We start from the raw sequence: 17,199 nt of genomic DNA, 5'->3' as shown, positions 1-17,199 counted from the left end.
CAAAAGTCTTTCAGCCAGTTATTATTATTTTATTACATCGGCACACACAAGACTAATGGATAAACATTTTGCACTATCAATAATAAGATCGTATGGGTAGAATCTTCCACTGCGTGAATCAAACAGGGGACGGCACTCTGCCTAAGTTCACAGCATCTTGTTCTTGCATCTCATCCTGGAGTGACAAGGTGACATTTTGGTGTTTAACTTGAAGGGATTATCAGATCTGTGGTACAGAAACATGACTTAGACTTCTGTACGTGCACTCAGGCTTATTCTAACAATACAGCCATGGCCGAGCACTCAAGCATTAAGTATGTACTCAAGCAGGTTTCACAATCTTTGTTGCATGTATACTGCCATCCCTTATGTTGTTATAAACGTATGACCCAACTAGTTTAAAGTAAACTACAGATAGATTTGTATGTGTGACAGGTCCAGATCTCATTCGCAGGGTACTCTGTGACCCATTTAATTTTTATAAAACAATTAAATTGTTAAAACTAGATTCAGCAATTTACCACTGGATCCTGAATGTTTTTGCAGCAGGCTTAATAGAAATTTCATAGAGAAAGAAATACTGGTACCTTTGTATTTTGCTGTTGATGTGAGAATTAATCCGTTACTGTTTTCAAACTACAGCAACTGAAGTGTCAGTGGCTTAAAACTGGGCAATTCTTCCTCAGTTCTATGACTTACAATCTGGCCTGGGATCCTCAAGGTAATGTGAACTTTGTGAAGTATTTGTTCAACATTTATATTTAGGAGAACTTGAAGAATACAAGTTATTTTTATTGTACAAGTGGGAGCATTAATATGGGTATTTTAGATTATCTGTTCTCACCAGTGTTGCATAAAATGTGAGGCAACGGCTAGTATTTCTGAAGATGCCGTGCCAAGTGTTTGAGTCTCCTACACAAGAACTTAGTTTGGCAAATACAGCGTTAAGTTGCTAACTGAGTCAAATTACCGCCAATAATCATTTAAGCAGAATTTTATTACAATTGAAATCAGTAATGTAGCCAGACACAAATAGTTTTAAGACATCTAACAATGTGTATTTATTTGAGATATGAATGACTATTTAGCATCTGCAACATTCGTTATTAAATATGATTTATCATTTGAAGTTGCTGAAAACCCCTTGACGTTCTTTTAAAAAGATGTTTTAAATTCAAAATGTTTTAATAAATATATAAAGATATAGCTGTATAATGATTGCATACCCTATATTTAGAACGGACTTGATAAAGTTGAGGTTTCAACCTGTTTTGAATAATTCTCAACGAAATATGATGTTAGGCTTAATCTTTCAATATATATGCATCATCTGGTTCACAGCTGTGATATTACTGACTTTCAGGTAATAGGCTGCTGACAGCAACTGACTTTTTGCAATTGTGGGCCCCTCCATCTAGTGACCTCCTAGAAGAAGATGAAGATGATGATCCTGACAATCAGATCAAAGATGATAAAGTTCTCCCAGTTTTAAACGACTGGAAATGTGTCTGGCAGTGCAAGTGAGTGAGATAATTTGTATTTTAAGACAAATTGCGATATCACCTCATATATCAACCCTATCTTCTTTCCAAAGCTGTATTTTAAAATGTGCTTTTAAGTCACCTTAAAACACCATAAAATTTAAAAAGTAAGTTACTCCAAATGAAAATTCCTCACTTTTTCAAGTGACATACCACCAGAAAAGCTAGTCAAAGGCCTACCCAAACTGTAGCACCGCCAGGGTATCAAAATTGTCCTCATTTTCTCATCTTTGAAAGTAGTGCTGAGGTACGGGATGAGACTGAGCAGAGGAGCAGCAGAAGGCAGATACACTACACTGATGAAGATGAGAGCTGCTTCCTCAGTCTTAGGAAGAGGGTCTTGAAACTCTTTCTACCCAGTTCTATTTGAGGTCCATGTTACAGAAATGCTTCATGATCAGCTATTTCTATACATATGCAGACTTGGGAAGCAGCTGCCTATGAACCTGTTTTCTTTTGTCTCTTTTGAAGCCATTTTAGATTTTGGGTCCATAAAGAACTGTATAGGCTGCTTGCTCTTTCAGGCAGCTGACCCATCACAAATTAGCTGCAACTTTGTTTTTTTCCTACTATTTGTCTTGGCTTCACGGGGAGTAGAAGAGCAGGTTGGACAGACTTCACTTATGTGATTTGATCTGATCTAGCCTAGGCTCGCCATACTTAATTTATTTAATGGGCCATTTTTCTGTAAAACTGTGAAAATACTAAATATTCTATTTCATAGTAGCAAATATTTCTTATGCTTCTGCTATTTCTAAAATATGCTTAAAGCAACAACTGTAAAATATGAATATATTTTATTTAAATAATGAACAGTAATACTTAATCAACTGAATACTTATGGAATAATACTACAGAATAAATAGACTTTACTTACACCTTAGAACTTTACTCTTGTGTTCTTTAGGACTGCAGTATCAGTACATTTGATGTCATGGTCTCCTGATGGTGAATACTTTGCAACAGCTGGGAAGGTAAGGACAAAAAGAAAATTAAATCAGTTTTTGCTATGGTTTGTATTTGTTTCAGTAAATTAAATAAGTAATATAGAATAGTCCTGGACCACAAACTCTATTGTAGTCTGAGCTAAGTTAAATTATCATCTCACATTTAATGCTGTATTTTCATGTAATTCCATGAATTTCAGAAACAAGAATCCCAGAATCCCAGAATGTCAGGGGTTGAAGGGCCCTGGAAAGCTCATGCAGTCCAATCCCCCCATGGAGCAGGAACACCCAGATGAGGTTACACAGGAAGGTGTCCAGGCGGGTTGGAATGTCTGCACAGAAGGAGACTCCACAACCTCCCTGGGCAGCCTGGGCCAGGCTCTGCCACCCTCACTGGGAAGAAGTGTCTTCTCATATTTAAGTGGAACCTCTTCTGTTCCAGTTTGAACCCATTACCCCTTGTCCTATCACTGGTTGTCACTGAGAAGAGCCTGGCTCCATCCTCCTGACACGCACCCTTTATATATCTGTAAACATGAATGAATCCCCCCTCAGTCTCCTCTTGTCCAGCTCCAGAGCCCCAGCTCCCTCAGCCTTTCCTCACACGGGAGATGCTCCACTCCCTTCAGCATCTTGGTGGCTGCGCTGGACTCTCTCCAGCAGTTCCCTGTCCTGCTGGAACTGAGGGGCCACAACTGGACACAATATTCCAGGTGTGGTCTCCCCAGGGCAGAGCAGAGGGGCAGGAGAACCTCTCTGACCTACTGACCCTTCTAATCCACGCCAGGTACCATTGGTCTAGGTCAGGTTTTTGTGAAAGATACCAGAACAGCAGTTTTCTTATTATTTGGCATTTCTCTTTTGTGACACTTTCAGTTATAGCTCGCTAACCCCATGGGATTTTTTATTGCTTTACCCAGGATGACTGCCTCCTAAAAGTCTGGTATCCTATGACCGGTTGGAAGTCATCTCTTCTGCCCCAAGAGAATGAAGAAAAGAAAAAATGTCCAGGCATTGTCCACTTCTCATTTGTTTACTTGGCGCATCCTCGAGCAGTGACAGGATTTTCATGGCGTAACATTAGCAAGTACATGCCCAGGTTCGAAAGTTTTCTTTTTTACAAAACCAAACCTTTGACCAAGAGTTTTAACACTCTGCTTAAAGTTTGGCCATCAAGAACATGATTAGATTTCTCTGCTTATGCTTTCAAGAAATAAAACATATTAACATCTTCCCATAAGTTTCTGGATTACCTAGTACGACAGTGACAGTCATGTTAATAGGTGAGATTTATTCTAAAATATACTTTAAACTTCAGTGCTTTCTCAAGTTATGGCAAGAACCATGGCTGTAGGGCTTTGTCTTCACCAAAGGGTGCTGTAACACTGGAAACCAAACATTTGTCTAAATGATTAGCATTCAGTAAGCTATTTTCTGCACCTTGTTATATACACTGATGTTTAATGAGTTGTTTAATTTCTATTTTCATTATTTAATAAAATTTATGCATGCTTTATATAGTCCTGTAAGTTTAGGCAGTTTCGTAACTGCAGTTTTATAATAACTGCTGTATTTATCACATAATAAAAATTCCATATTCTCGTGTACTTTTGCCAAGAGTCCATGGGTTTATCAGCATGCCAAGAATCACTACTGATACAAATCCCTTAGTCAGGGGAGAGGCAGAAATTTGGATGAAACAGTAACTACTAAATACTTGTAAGTTTCCCTAATTTCTGTCATGTCCATAAAGCTAATTTAATTTCATTGGGTAACCTTGCTCTGTCTGTTCTTAGGGGTTTGGTCTGTAATGTGTTACTCACATCATGTCTTGACGGCATCTGTCGGCTGTGGGCAGAGACGTTGTTACCAGAAGACACGCTTCTCGGTGAGCAGATCTGTGAAACCAGCACCTCCAGCATTAGCAGCGCTGTCTCTCAGTCTGGAAAGCAAAAGGACAAAATACAGCATGCACTAGAGGTACAAGTAAATACTTATTTGGTCAGCTTTTGATTTCAAGATTCTTAAAACTTAAATATTTAAAGGATTTAGAATGAAGAATGTGTATTATCTGGTTCTTATAAGCATAGTGTGAGTTATATAAGCTTTGGAAGTCTATTAGTAAACACCAACAAAGTCAGAGACTTCGGGTCTCTGCAGCCAAGCTCCTTGTTCTTATAACTTAATGTGCTCCTATCTATAGCTAACTAACAGCGTTGGGAAGAGACAGTGTTTCACATGGAATAGTAAGTGATGGTTTCATTCTGATTGGCTCTGAAAATATAAAAACAGTAGAAGCAGTAAACAAACTCTTTTAGTATTTAGTTATCAGATTTGATAATTGCATTTCCAAAAGGTGTTATTGTGGGGCTCTAAATTTCAGTGGTGGTCATATCAAGTCTATTAAGTTTACAGTAAGAGAAAACCTTATAAAAACAAGAAAACAAAGCAAAAAAAAAAACCAACCACCCCACCACTCATTTGTAGACTATTGCAATCAGACCAAGTTTTTACTTCTTACGCATCATGACCATCAACAAAAGGGGAAAGTAGAAGCCAGTGTGCTAGGGGCTGTTGAATCAGTTGTGCTCTCCATGTGCTCTCAGCAAGTTTCAGTTACACAAACGTGATTCATTATAAAATAATATTGCAAAGGTTACTGCTTTGAGATCGTTGTAATCTTGTTTATGTGTGTTACACAAAATAGTGAGGTTTTTTGGGTTGTTGTTGGAACAGATATCAAAAGGAACTTTGAGAAGACTATTAGAAGAGCTTTGCTTTTGGCCAGAACCGGTGTACACAACTTTCACTATTCTTTGTTCTAATCTGCTCAGAATAATCCTTTTGAAAATAGTCTTCACTTTTCAGGTAGAAGGAAATTTAGAAGCTTTAGGCTTTATATAAGTGTGAATTTTTACCTTACAATTTTTTAAGTATTTCTTAATTTATTTTTTATAACTATACCAGACAATTCACCATTTGAAAAATATGAGAAAAGGACAAAGGAGATCTTCAGTTCTTGTTACCCACACAGATGTATTGCCAGATCAACAGGGTACTCACGAAGTTCAGCGTCACATTTCACACCATGCAAATGCACTTGGTCACTTTCACATAGCAGCGAGCATCAACCCTACTACAGGTGAAATACAACCATTTATTAAACTGTAATACTGTACTTGCACAAAATGAAAAAATAAAGGGGGCTGAGATGCACGTTCTTTGCTTTGCCTAATTGAATACAGCGAATTTGTAGGAAGACTTATTTCACAAGTCTCTTACTTGGCATAGAGTTTTGTAAGACAAAGGAGGCTGAATTTATTCTGAACCCTTTCAGCATTTTTAAAAGCCAATTAAATTTATCTTTGCACATCAGAAAGCAGAAGAAACCTAAATTTCACATCCGCTTAGCATTTGATTGTTGGGTTTTGGGAGGCAATGGTATATAATGGAGTATTTGCATCCTACAGAGCATATAGTGAATGAAAGAAAGCTGTACCAGATTTTTTGGCAGGAAACCAGCTGCTTTTTATGGAATAGAATATAGAATATTTTAAACAAGGAAAAGTTTAAAGAGTAATTATATGCCTTGCCTAAAACCTGTACATGAAATGGCAAGACTGCAGTGCACAAAGCGAAGCAATTAGAACTGTTGGGTGTTATTTATCATTCATATAAGAATCAGTTTTCATGTAAATTTATTGATGCTGAAATCTCTTTACTTTTTAAAATTAAATTGCATGTAAAAACTTGATCTACATCTTACCTTCTCTAATCTTACAGGCGCAAGTTATGTTCTACCTAAAATATGTTAAATATCTTAATTAAGAAATTTGTGTATATACATGTGTGTATATATATATTATATATATATATGTATAAAAGATTGGCAGTTTAATTAATACCTTTCTTATTTGTCGAAAATTTTCCACAGATATTCCATCAGGTTTGGCTGGAACAGCTTTTAATATGGATGAAGGGAATGGAGGCTTCGTTGTTCACTGGTTGAATAATAAAGAATTTAATTTTACATCCTCTATTGAAGTATTTATGCAGCATCTAAGAAAAATTTCTGAACAACAACTGGAACAAGATTTTGATGTTGAGGTTGAGGAGGAAGAAGAAATGGAAGAAAAAGAGAGAGGTTTACATATGAAATTAGATCATGGTTAGTTATATTGTGATATGTAGCACTTATTTTGAAGCACATTAATGCAATAATGCAACTACTTAGCACAAGAATTGTAAGTGCTAACATTTTATCACTAATGTAAAATTAAATAGACATTTACAGCTGTAGTTTTGGCCGCTGTAATTGTAGGCATGAGAAATTTGATGATGTACTCTCTGTTGGAAGGCAAAGGTAGCTTTTGTCTTTCATTTCCATTTTCTGTCTACAGAAACCAGTAAGACCAATTAGTGACAGTAAAATGATGATACATTGTGTCATTTATAATGCTTAGGTTCTTCAAATCTAGATGGCCAGTGCAGTAAAGGGTGTGATAATTCTTACCGAACATACAATACATACTACTTCATCAAGGATCACATACCATATATTTCATTATTACCTTCTAAATATAAACAAACCCCACATTAATTTGGAACCAGCATTCATATAAAATATGTGGGGTTTGTATAGTTGACCAGAAAAATCTTGGGCTCCAAGTATCTGGATTTTTATGGTTATATTTATTATTACTTGTATTGCATAGTTAGGAGCAATAGTCAAAGGCCAGAGCCTCATCTTTTTGTACAGACAGAACAAAGAAAGATGTTTCTACCCTCAATTTGCATGAACGTTCTCATCCAATAGTACTAGTAACAGATTTAAAAATACTGTGTTGTTTTGAATAGAAACCCATAGGGAAGTCTTTGCAATGGATAAAATGGCACATTTCTTTTGTGTTGCAGACTTGTCTATAGATAGGGAATCAGAGACAGGGACTGGTACAGGCTCTTCGGAACATGAAGATGGAGAAAGAGAGGGAAGCCCCAAAACATCTCTGCTGGCAGGCCCACGCATGCCTCTTCCAACAGTTTTGTTAGATCGGAAAATTGAGTTGCTTCTAACTGAATGGAACAGAAATCCAGATATGCTTTTTACTATCCATCCCATTGATGGTACCTTTTTGGTGTGGCATGTGAAATATTTAGATGAATACACTCCAGGCATCTTTCGACAAGTTCAGGTATTGCATAGTTGACTTTTTTAAATTATTGATTATCTTAGTCAACAATCATTGTGTCCTTTCTTTTATATCTGAACATCAGTATGAATTTATTTTAAGTAGTTCCTGTAAAACAGCTAACATTTATTTGGACTTAAGCTGGGTTGTTATATTCTAATATTTTTTTCTTTCTTTCTTTTTAGGTTTCATTTTCTTCTAAGATTCCTGTTGCATTTCCATCAGGAGATGCTAGTTCCCTTAGCAAAAATATTATGATGTATGCTTGCCCTGTCTTTGTAAAAGATAACAGTAATACTGTATATCAGAAGACAATGGACTTCCCAGATAAGGCTCCAGAAAATACAAGAACAAGCTTTGCCCAGGATAGTGCAAACCTGAATATAATTTCTCCCATAGTAATGATGATTTCCAAACATATAGATGGTTCTCTCAATCAGTGGGCAGTTACTTTTGCTGATAAATCAGCTTTCACTACTGTGCTAACTGTATCACATAAATTTAGGTACTGCGGTCACCGTTTTCACCTCAATGATCTAGCTTGCCATTCTGTTTTACCATTACTGCTGACTTCTTCTCATCATAATGCTCTGTTAACTCCTGAATCAGACAGTTCCTGGGACTCTGAGAGGATAAACAGAATAATGGATCCTGTTAAACATGTGAAAGGTTCTTCTAGGCAGCAACTTAAAAATGCAGCAACCCGTACGTTTCATGACCCAAATGCAATCTATAGTGAGCTGATTCTTTGGCGTGTAGACCCTATAGGACCTTTGTCATACACTGGAGGAGTGTCTGAATTGGCTCGAATTAACTCTCTTCATACCTCCGCTTTCTCTAATGTAGCCTGGCTTCCAACACTTATTCCCAGTTATTGCCTTGGTGAGTCTACTTAGTATGTTTCCATATAGTGTTAACACTGTGAGTCATAGAATTAATTTGTTAAAATAAATTACTATTGTATTTGGAGTATATTTTTATTAACTTTTTAGCCGTTTCCTTGTATTATGCAAATTAAGCGTTTTTATTTCATTTTAAGCTAAGCTACTTCAACTATTTCATGTGGTCTGAGTGTGTCTAGTTACTGCGGATCATCTGATATTCAGTAACTTCCTTGTGTGAGTAAGCAATCATCACTCTCACAAAGAACAATATGATCCCTTTCCTTGGTGTTTTAGGCAGCTTCACTGTGTTCTCTGCCTTGACATGGTTCTCAACAATACAGGTATTCTAATGACTCGGGTATCTGGGTTGTTGGCCACATACAGACACAGGAGGCAGTGGGTTAAACAGAACTAGCATTTGGACCACTTGAATATCTGAACTTTTGAGAAAGATTTTCAGCCAAAATTTGTGGTATCAACTCTTTTAAATGCTGGCTAAGAACGCTGCTTAGAAGATCCTGAAACAGAACTGAAATTCTTCAGACCAGTAGCGGTTTAGAAAAGCCCAGTTAGAACACAAAGTATTTTGAAAGAAATAGACTACATCAGCGTTACAGAACGGCAAGGAATACTTTTTCAGAGGTCGGGCAGTATAACATCCCATGGAATGCCCTAGGACAATTCTTCAGCTTTTGTCTTTAATTTTAGAGCTTTCTCATGGAGTTAGGAAAATTGTCTCTACAAATGGTACTCTATTCAGCTGCTCAGACAGTTATTTTTGAATTATCAAAAAGATGCTGTTCTGGTAGTTGTGGTAATTGTCATCTTGGTATATATAGTACTAAAAATGTAATTTGTGCCGTGGATGTGACATTAAATTTTATACTAATAGTGCCAGGATATTTTACTATGCTAAGGCCAGCCTGACCTTTGCAATGATTAAATAGGTGTCAAAGATGTTGTACAACCTTAAAAATTCTAAATGTGCTTAATAAATTCATAGCGTATCTTTGATTTTAATATAAATCAATTTTCTGTGCTCACATAGTAACATTCTGTGCTGTCTGAATCCCACAGAGTCTTCTAAACACAAATAACAAGGTGATTCCTTCCTGTGATGTAAGAGAAAAACATACATCAGCACAGAAAAACTTGTGTCAAGCCTGTTCTATACTATGTAGAGAAGCAATAAAGACACTCTGTGACAGTTTTTCCTACATTATGCACTACTGCAGATATATTTTTCCCTCCACTTCTATGTTTGCACTTTTAACTGGACGGTAGAAGGGAATATTTATAGAGGTTAATTTTATCCGAAAGCTTAGAGACAGTAACCAAGGGAAAACGCTGCAGCATTCTGAACAGCTCACCTTAGGCTCCTACTCGAAGATGTCTAAGAAGCTGGGGAAGCTGGAGCTGGCCCTCCCAAGCATAATGGTGTTTTAATGCACACATTAACTTAGATTTTTTTTTTGCTTCAGTACTTCATGAAAACTGTTAGAAATATATTGTGTGAATTGGATTGTAACAGACTACCTGATGCCATTTGACTGCCATTTTTTTCTTTAACTAGAATATTTTTGTTTTCCATTAGGTACATACTGCAACTCTGCTAGCGCTTGCTTTGTTGCCTCTGATGGCAAAAACCTGAGACTCTATCAAGCTGTTGTAGATGCACGAAAACTTCTGGATGAGTTATCTGACCCTGAATCATCTGTAAGTTTATGAAGTTTGAAAGTATTAGAATAATAATTTCAAAGGTTTGGGTGTTTTTTGACCTCCAGTGGCCTGTCTGTCTTAGGTTCTGTATAATTTTTATATAATAAGCAGACAGACATACAGCTATTATTACTAAAAGTGGCTGGACTGAAAATTTCCTTTACATCTTTCATTTTTGTGACTTCAAGCAACGCTCCACCTTGCATGTTATTATATAAAGAAGCACATTTTTCTTTTTTTTCCTTTCTTCTGTTATTTTATAAGATAACCTGCAAGATAGAGCCTTTCAGTATCCAGATTAGTCTGAGGAATCTGTTCTAGGAGCAATAATGGGGGACATTCCAGCAAAAATCAATAAAGCATTCAGTTGATATAGAAACTATAGTTTATACAGTTTCACACATTAGGGAGTGTGAAAAGGAGATCGACTGGTGGAGTAACTTCCTGGCGTGCCACTCAGAGAGGCTCCAGGGGGATACCCCCAAAGGGTGATGAACCCCTTGCCCCATCGGGCAGAGGAAGAAGACCTGAGACAGGACCTGCCCTGTAGCTGTTGGGCAGAGGTGGGGGACAGAAAAGATGGCGAGGGTTGGAAGCAGTTTCCAGTTTGGGGCCGTCGGCAATCCCCCTCCCTACCTGCTTTGCTTCCCCAGGTGCCCCTCCATAATAGTATTTAGGACCTGGATCTTGAAGAGGAGGTAGGTGAGGATGTGGTGCAAGGCCCACCTACGAGGTCACATAGAAAGAGGCAGTTGACCCCATACCTCAAGACTGGCAGGGCAACAAAGATGCTGAAGGGAGTGGAGCATCTCCCGTGTGAGGAAAGGCTGAGGGAGCTGGGGCTCTGGAGCTGGACAAGAGGAGACTGAGGGGGGACTCATTCATGTTTACAGATATCTAAAGGGGGAGTGTCAGGAGCATGGAGCCAGGCTCTTCTCGGTGACAACCAATGACAGGACAAGGGGCAATGGGTTCAAACTGGAACAGAAGAGGTTCCACTTAAATTTGAGAAGAAACTTGTTGGGGGTGAGGGTGGCAGAGCCTGGCCCAGGCTGCCCAGGGGGGTTGTGGAGTCTCCTTCTGTGCAGACATTCCAACCCGCCTGGACACCTTCCTGTGTAACCTCATCTGGGTGTTCCTGCTCCATGGGGGGATTGCACTGGATGAGCTTTCCAGGGCCCTTCAACCTCTGACATTCTGCAATTCTCTACCTTTTTTTTTTTTTTCTGCTTGTTACAAAGCCTGAAGCTTTAAACAAAAGTGAGGCGGAGTATTTGCATTTCTCATGCACAGATACTAAGTTATGCTATGAAAGGATAAATCTTTAAATAAGCAACATTTCATTTTCGTAAAAACTGGTGCCTTATCCTGCTGAATAGCTTCAGACTCACAACAGCGCAAATGTCGTGATAAACACATTATTCATAAATGCCAAAATGACAATAGGAAGAAGTCTCCTATGATTTATCCCAACAAGGAAAATTAAGGCATCTGTTTATTGTAAATGACTACAATTTCCTTCTGTCTTGAGGAAAAACATATTAACTCTTTTCTCTGTTTCAGAAACTTATTGGAGAAGTGTTTAACATTGTGAGCCAACAATCTACTGCTCGACCAGGATGCATTATTGAACTTGATGCAATAACTAACAAAGTAAATAAATGGTTAATGCTTTAAGGGTATCACATAAAGGTGTTTAATAGCTTTGTCTTTTAGTTAACCTAATCTGTTGAAAAGAGGTAAAAGGGGTGACATTCCTCCATGATGACTGCCTTGAATTTATGTGAATATTGAGATATCTTGAATGTTTTAGTCGGACAGCTTTTGTTTAGCTGCTAAAGCCTGTTGTTAGTATAACAGTATTTTCTAAGCATACATCTTTATTTCTCCGGAAAAAGAGGGTGTTTTGCAACTAGAAAACTTTGCCATCACTGTCTTTGTGGGACGTCTTTTCCTTGCCTGCAGGAAAGGATTTCAGTGCCATCAACCTCCTTTGTAGAGAGGTGGAGGTACCGCAAAGACATTTGTTGCTGTCAGGAAGAACAGCTCCTGAGGTATCAGAGAGAAGGAAAATCTGCAGTTCGTTCCCTTTTTTAGATTTCCCAAGCAATATACTGCAGACAATGTCTTCCCGCTGAAAAGGGATGAAGTCTAAGAGTTTTAGCCACTGTCATTTATTCAACAGCCAAAGAAATCAAATCCAATCAGATCCTAAGTCATCTGTCAATAACTGCGGCAAAAATGTTATTACAGAATTTGTCTAGCATGGTAGATCTAGTTAAATTATTTGAATGTACAAACAATAGGTTCTAGAATATGTTCTTCTCAATATAAGAGGAAAATGTTTAGTTTTTCTGATGCATTAAAATAATTTTCAAAATTATAAAAGAAAGTGATCCTCATCGGTAGCTGGACTGCACTAAAGAAATCATTGCATTGGTACCAAATGTTTCTATGCTCTTCTGGAAGTATAACTATCACTTCATATTTCAGTGTGGCTCAAACACACAATTGCTTCATGTCTTTCAAGAAGATTTCATTTTGGGATACAAACCACATAAGGAAGATGTGGAAGGGAAGGAAACTGAGATATTTTTCCAGCCATCACAAGGTATAGCATCAAAATAACTAATATGAATGAAGTAGGTACCAAAATGTTCTTAAAGAATATTGCCATCTAGCTGGCATATGCTTAATGAGAATCTGTAGAATTCAGTAAAACAGCTGTTTCATGTTGCTCATATTAATTGTTGTTTACGTGGTAACAGTATTAAACAAAGACATTCTGATTTCCTCAGTGAAACATTTTAACTCATATGACAAAGTCCTTTTTTCAAAATGCTGTATGTTATAAATTAAAATGTGTATATAAAAAGGTTTTTTTAGTATCAGTTTTTAGAGTCTTCTGTTATTGAAAATTATTTCTGTTGAACATCAACTTCATGATAGTGATAATATGCTTAAATTACAGGCTATCGTCCACCACCTTTCTCAGAAAAGTTCTACCTAGTAGTAATTGAAAAAGACAGTAATGGCTGCTCTGTTCTTCAGATGTGGCATCTTCATCTCAAATCCGTGCAAGCCTGTTTAGGTGAGTGACTGTAATTTTCTTAGAGACAGACGTTTATTTTAAATAACGTGAAAGACAACTTCAACCCTGGTGGTTTATTTTAAAACAAATTGTGTCACCTTTGTCAAGCAGAAGCCTCAAAGTCAGGAATCTCTGGAATAATATATCAATGCAATATAAGCAGTCAGGTTCCTTACAAACATTGGTTGCATTCTATGCCAATTGCAATACAAAAATTTGTTGACAGGATGAGTAACGTCCCAAATCACTGGTTTAATTTTAAACTATCCATATTTCAGAACATTATGGATATCTCAAAATGAAGATTCATAACGCGCAATAAAACTAATGCAGTCTGCGTGTCATGTAATTATTTTCTGTGTAACTTAAGCACTGCTTAGAAAAATAAAACCGATTATAGGATATTCATGCCTTGTCCTTACTTATAAACTTTTTTAAACACCATTGGCCATTTTTTTTATAGCAAAACCAACTGAAGCTACTTCATCAGAGAATAAACTTAGCGTACCTGAGCAAAAGACTGTGGATTCTTCTCCAGATGTATCACCTGGCATAAGTCCCATTCCACGATCTTCATCAATTGCTAATCTTCAGACTGCTAGTAAACTCATTCTGAGCTCCAGACTTGTGTACAGCCAACCTCTGGATCTTCCTCTTGGTGTAGAAGTAATAAGAGCAACTCCTTCAGCAGGTAAACGTAATACTTCTTTCTATACATTTGGTCCATTAGTTTACTTCTTGATTTATACAATTCTAGATATATAGAGATACCGTCAGCCTATCACATTCTGATTTACTGAAACAGGGAACACAGGACGTTTTAAAAAGGCTCTCTCAAACAAATCATTTTGTCCATGTCATGCTACCTTTTCATAAATGTATCGAGTTCCCACAGCAAAGCTGTTCCTGAAACCTACTGCTCTAGTAGTTGGAAACTTCTAGTCTTAATTTGTTAATGAACCATTTATACTCACTTGTTCACCTGCCAGCACTAATATGTTGGGTATATAGTGGGTTTTTTTACCTGATGCACTTACCTCTTCTTCTGGTTGTCTGTCTGTGTCTCTCCTATCTTTATTAGGTTTCATTTTGATAGGCTACATGAACCTAGTCTTAATATTCTTAATCTCTTCTGATTAAATTTTTGTATTTTTCTCATTATTCTAGCAACCCTTCTTCTGAATTAGTTCAATTCAAGCTTATCTTCTTTGAATAGTGACTGGCACTGCAGCTGATCAGTGATGTTCAAGCTGCAGTACTGTTATCAGTGCTAATACATTTGCCCTTACTCGATTCCAAATTAGAAAAATAATACTAGCTTGTAAAGTTCTCTATCAGTATTTAGACAGTGCTGTGTCTACCTCATTCATATAGACATTCTACTTTATATTACTAAAAGTAAATGTTTGTTCTAACTTCAGGTCACTTGAGTTCTTCGTCGATATACCCAGTCTGCCTTGCACCTTATTTGATAGTAACAGCGTGTTCAGACAACAGAGTGCGGTTCTGGAGATGTACTGTAGAGACAGACCTAAACGGCAAAAATGAAGAAAGGGAAACATATCATTGGAGAAAATGGCCTTTAATGAATGATGAAGGAGAAGACAACAGCAGTACAGTGAGCATAGTAGGAAGGCCAGTTGCCGTGAGCTGTTCATATACGGGACGTCTTGCAGTAGCATACAAACAACCAATACAGCATAATGGTTTTGTTTCCAAAGAATTTTCCATGCATGTTTGTATACTTGAATGTGAGTCTACAGGAGGATCAGAATGGGTTTTGGAACAGACAATTCATCTGGATGATTTAGTTAAGGTTGGAAGTGTACTTGATTCAAGGATCAGTGTAGATAGTAATTTATTTGTTTACAGTAAATCAGATGCTTTTTTGAATAAAGATGAATACCTGGTGCCCAGTATCAAGCATTTGGTGCATTTGGACTGGGTATCAAAAGAAGATGGCTCACATATATTGACAGTTGGAGTTGGTGCCAACATCTTCATGTATGGAAGACTTTCGGGAATTGTAACAGATCAAACGAGCAGTAAAGAGGGAGTAGCTGTCATTACTTTACCACTAGGTGGTAGCATAAAACAAGGTATAAAGTCGAAGTGGGTGTTGCTTAGATCAATTGATTTGGTATCATCCGTAGATGGCACTCCTTCCCTGCCTGTTTCTCTGTCCTGGGTGAGAGACGGCATACTGGTAGTGGGAATGGACTGTGAAATGCATGTTTATGCCCAGTGGAAACACACTGTCAAGTTTGGCGATGCAGAAAGTGATGTTTTTACTACTGAAGACTCAGCAACGCAAGATCCACTCAAAACAAGCTTGATAGCAAAGAAGACCAGTGTAATTGATGGGGCAGGTATTGTGGATGATGTTTTTGGCACTCCAACTGTAATTCAGGATGGTGGCCTTTTTGAAGCTGCTCATGTTCTTTCACCTACTCTCCCTCAGTATCATCCAACCCAGTTATTAGAACTTATGGACCTGGGTAAAGTTCGCCGAGCCAAAGCCATTCTATCGCATTTAGTTAAATGTATTGCGGGAGAAGTTGCAATAGTGAAAGACACAGAAGCTGGAGAAGGAACTGGTCCCAAACGCCATCTTTCTCGCACCATCAGTGTAAGTGGTAGTACTGCGAAGGATACCATCACAGCTGGAAAAGATGGTACTCGAGACTACACAGAGATAGACTCAATTCCCCCGCTGCCACTGTATGCGCTGCTTGCTGCAGATCAAGATGCTACTTATGTTTCTGAAGAAACTTCTAAAATACCTCAGGGCTCTGAAGACCACGCTAAGAGAAAAACAGAGGATCAGTACTCAGATCTATTCCAGATTCAGCCTGTTACAACTGATGACTTTATTGATTTTGAGCCTGAAAAGAGGGAGAGTAAATCCAAAGTTATTAATCTCTCACAGTACGGTCCAACTTACTTTGGTCGAGAACATGCGAGTGTCCTTTCAAGCCACCTGATGCACTCAAGTCTGCCAGGCCTCACTCGACTGGAGCAGATGTTCCTGGTCGCTTTGGCAGACACTGTGGCCACAACAAGCACTGAGCTAGATGAGAACAGAGATAAGAATTACTCAGGTTAGTAACTGACATATTATTGAATTAACACTCTTGTTCTTCTCAGCAAAGGTAAACTTTGTCCTTGGGTGTTTTGGGATAACAAAGCTGAAAACTTAAAAAAGAAAAAACACTTAAATATAAATCTCTGCTTATATTTCACACATAATAAATAACTTGTAGTTCAGGTTCTCAGAAAGTTTAGAAACATACATTCCTCACACACTGCATATGACAAGTTGTCTATATGCCTCCTGTAGTCACCTGCATGTTCAAAAGTCCATATTTTGTATTTCACAGGAAGAGATACCTTGGATGAATGTGGCTTACGATATTTGTTGGCTATGCGCTTGCACACCTGCCTTCTGACATCACTTCCACCTCTGTATCGAGTTCAGCTACTTCACCAAGGTAATTCCTAGAGCAAAGTGTTGCTTTCATTTGATCCATTTGAGCTAACAGGATCTGATTATATTTGATTTATAATATTATGGTATTTCCATTATCTGCATATTAATTTTAGATTATACTGTTGAAGCCCTTATCTTGCAAAGGCTCAGTACATGCTTCCCTCCACGCACTGTCAATAGCAAAAAAAGTGTAGTTCTAGAACAGAATAAGATTCTGCCCCATTCAGTTTGAGGCATGAGTAAGTTCCCCAACAAGAAAACATAGAGATTATATATATATTTCATTGTTTCTGCTGGAGGAATGAAGATACTGCTTTACATGAGCACACCTTTATCTT

The 17,199-nt window shown here is 37.7% G+C and overlaps 1 protein-coding gene across 4 annotated transcripts in view; it reads left to right on the top strand.

Moving 5' to 3' along the window:
* Positions 1–17,199, top strand: part of DMXL2 (Dmx like 2) — a 49,585-nt gene that overhangs the window by 8,374 nt on the left and 24,012 nt on the right. For all 4 annotated transcript variants that reach the window (XM_065076432.1, XM_065076430.1, XM_065076433.1 and 1 more), the window contains exons 4-19: positions 643–721; positions 1,364–1,520; positions 2,449–2,515; positions 3,409–3,587; positions 4,285–4,468; positions 5,456–5,630; positions 6,423–6,656; positions 7,403–7,680; positions 7,863–8,559; positions 10,156–10,277; positions 11,844–11,933; positions 12,774–12,891; positions 13,252–13,371; positions 13,835–14,062; positions 14,793–16,472; positions 16,752–16,862. In XM_065076432.1, coding sequence (XP_064932504.1) covers positions 643–721; positions 1,364–1,520; positions 2,449–2,515; positions 3,409–3,587; positions 4,285–4,468; positions 5,456–5,630; positions 6,423–6,656; positions 7,403–7,680; positions 7,863–8,559; positions 10,156–10,277; positions 11,844–11,933; positions 12,774–12,891; positions 13,252–13,371; positions 13,835–14,062; positions 14,793–16,472; positions 16,752–16,862 — 4,519 coding nt within the window. The remainder of the gene's footprint in view (positions 1–642; positions 722–1,363; positions 1,521–2,448; positions 2,516–3,408; positions 3,588–4,284; positions 4,469–5,455; positions 5,631–6,422; positions 6,657–7,402; positions 7,681–7,862; positions 8,560–10,155; positions 10,278–11,843; positions 11,934–12,773; positions 12,892–13,251; positions 13,372–13,834; positions 14,063–14,792; positions 16,473–16,751; positions 16,863–17,199) is intronic.

Source organism: Columba livia, chromosome 11 (assembly GCF_036013475.1).
Source record: "Columba livia isolate bColLiv1 breed racing homer chromosome 11, bColLiv1.pat.W.v2, whole genome shotgun sequence".
Taxonomy (NCBI): Eukaryota; Metazoa; Chordata; class Aves; order Columbiformes; family Columbidae; genus Columba; species Columba livia.
Note: the sequence above shows the minus strand (reverse complement) of the source record. Positions and strands in the feature narration are given on the sequence as shown.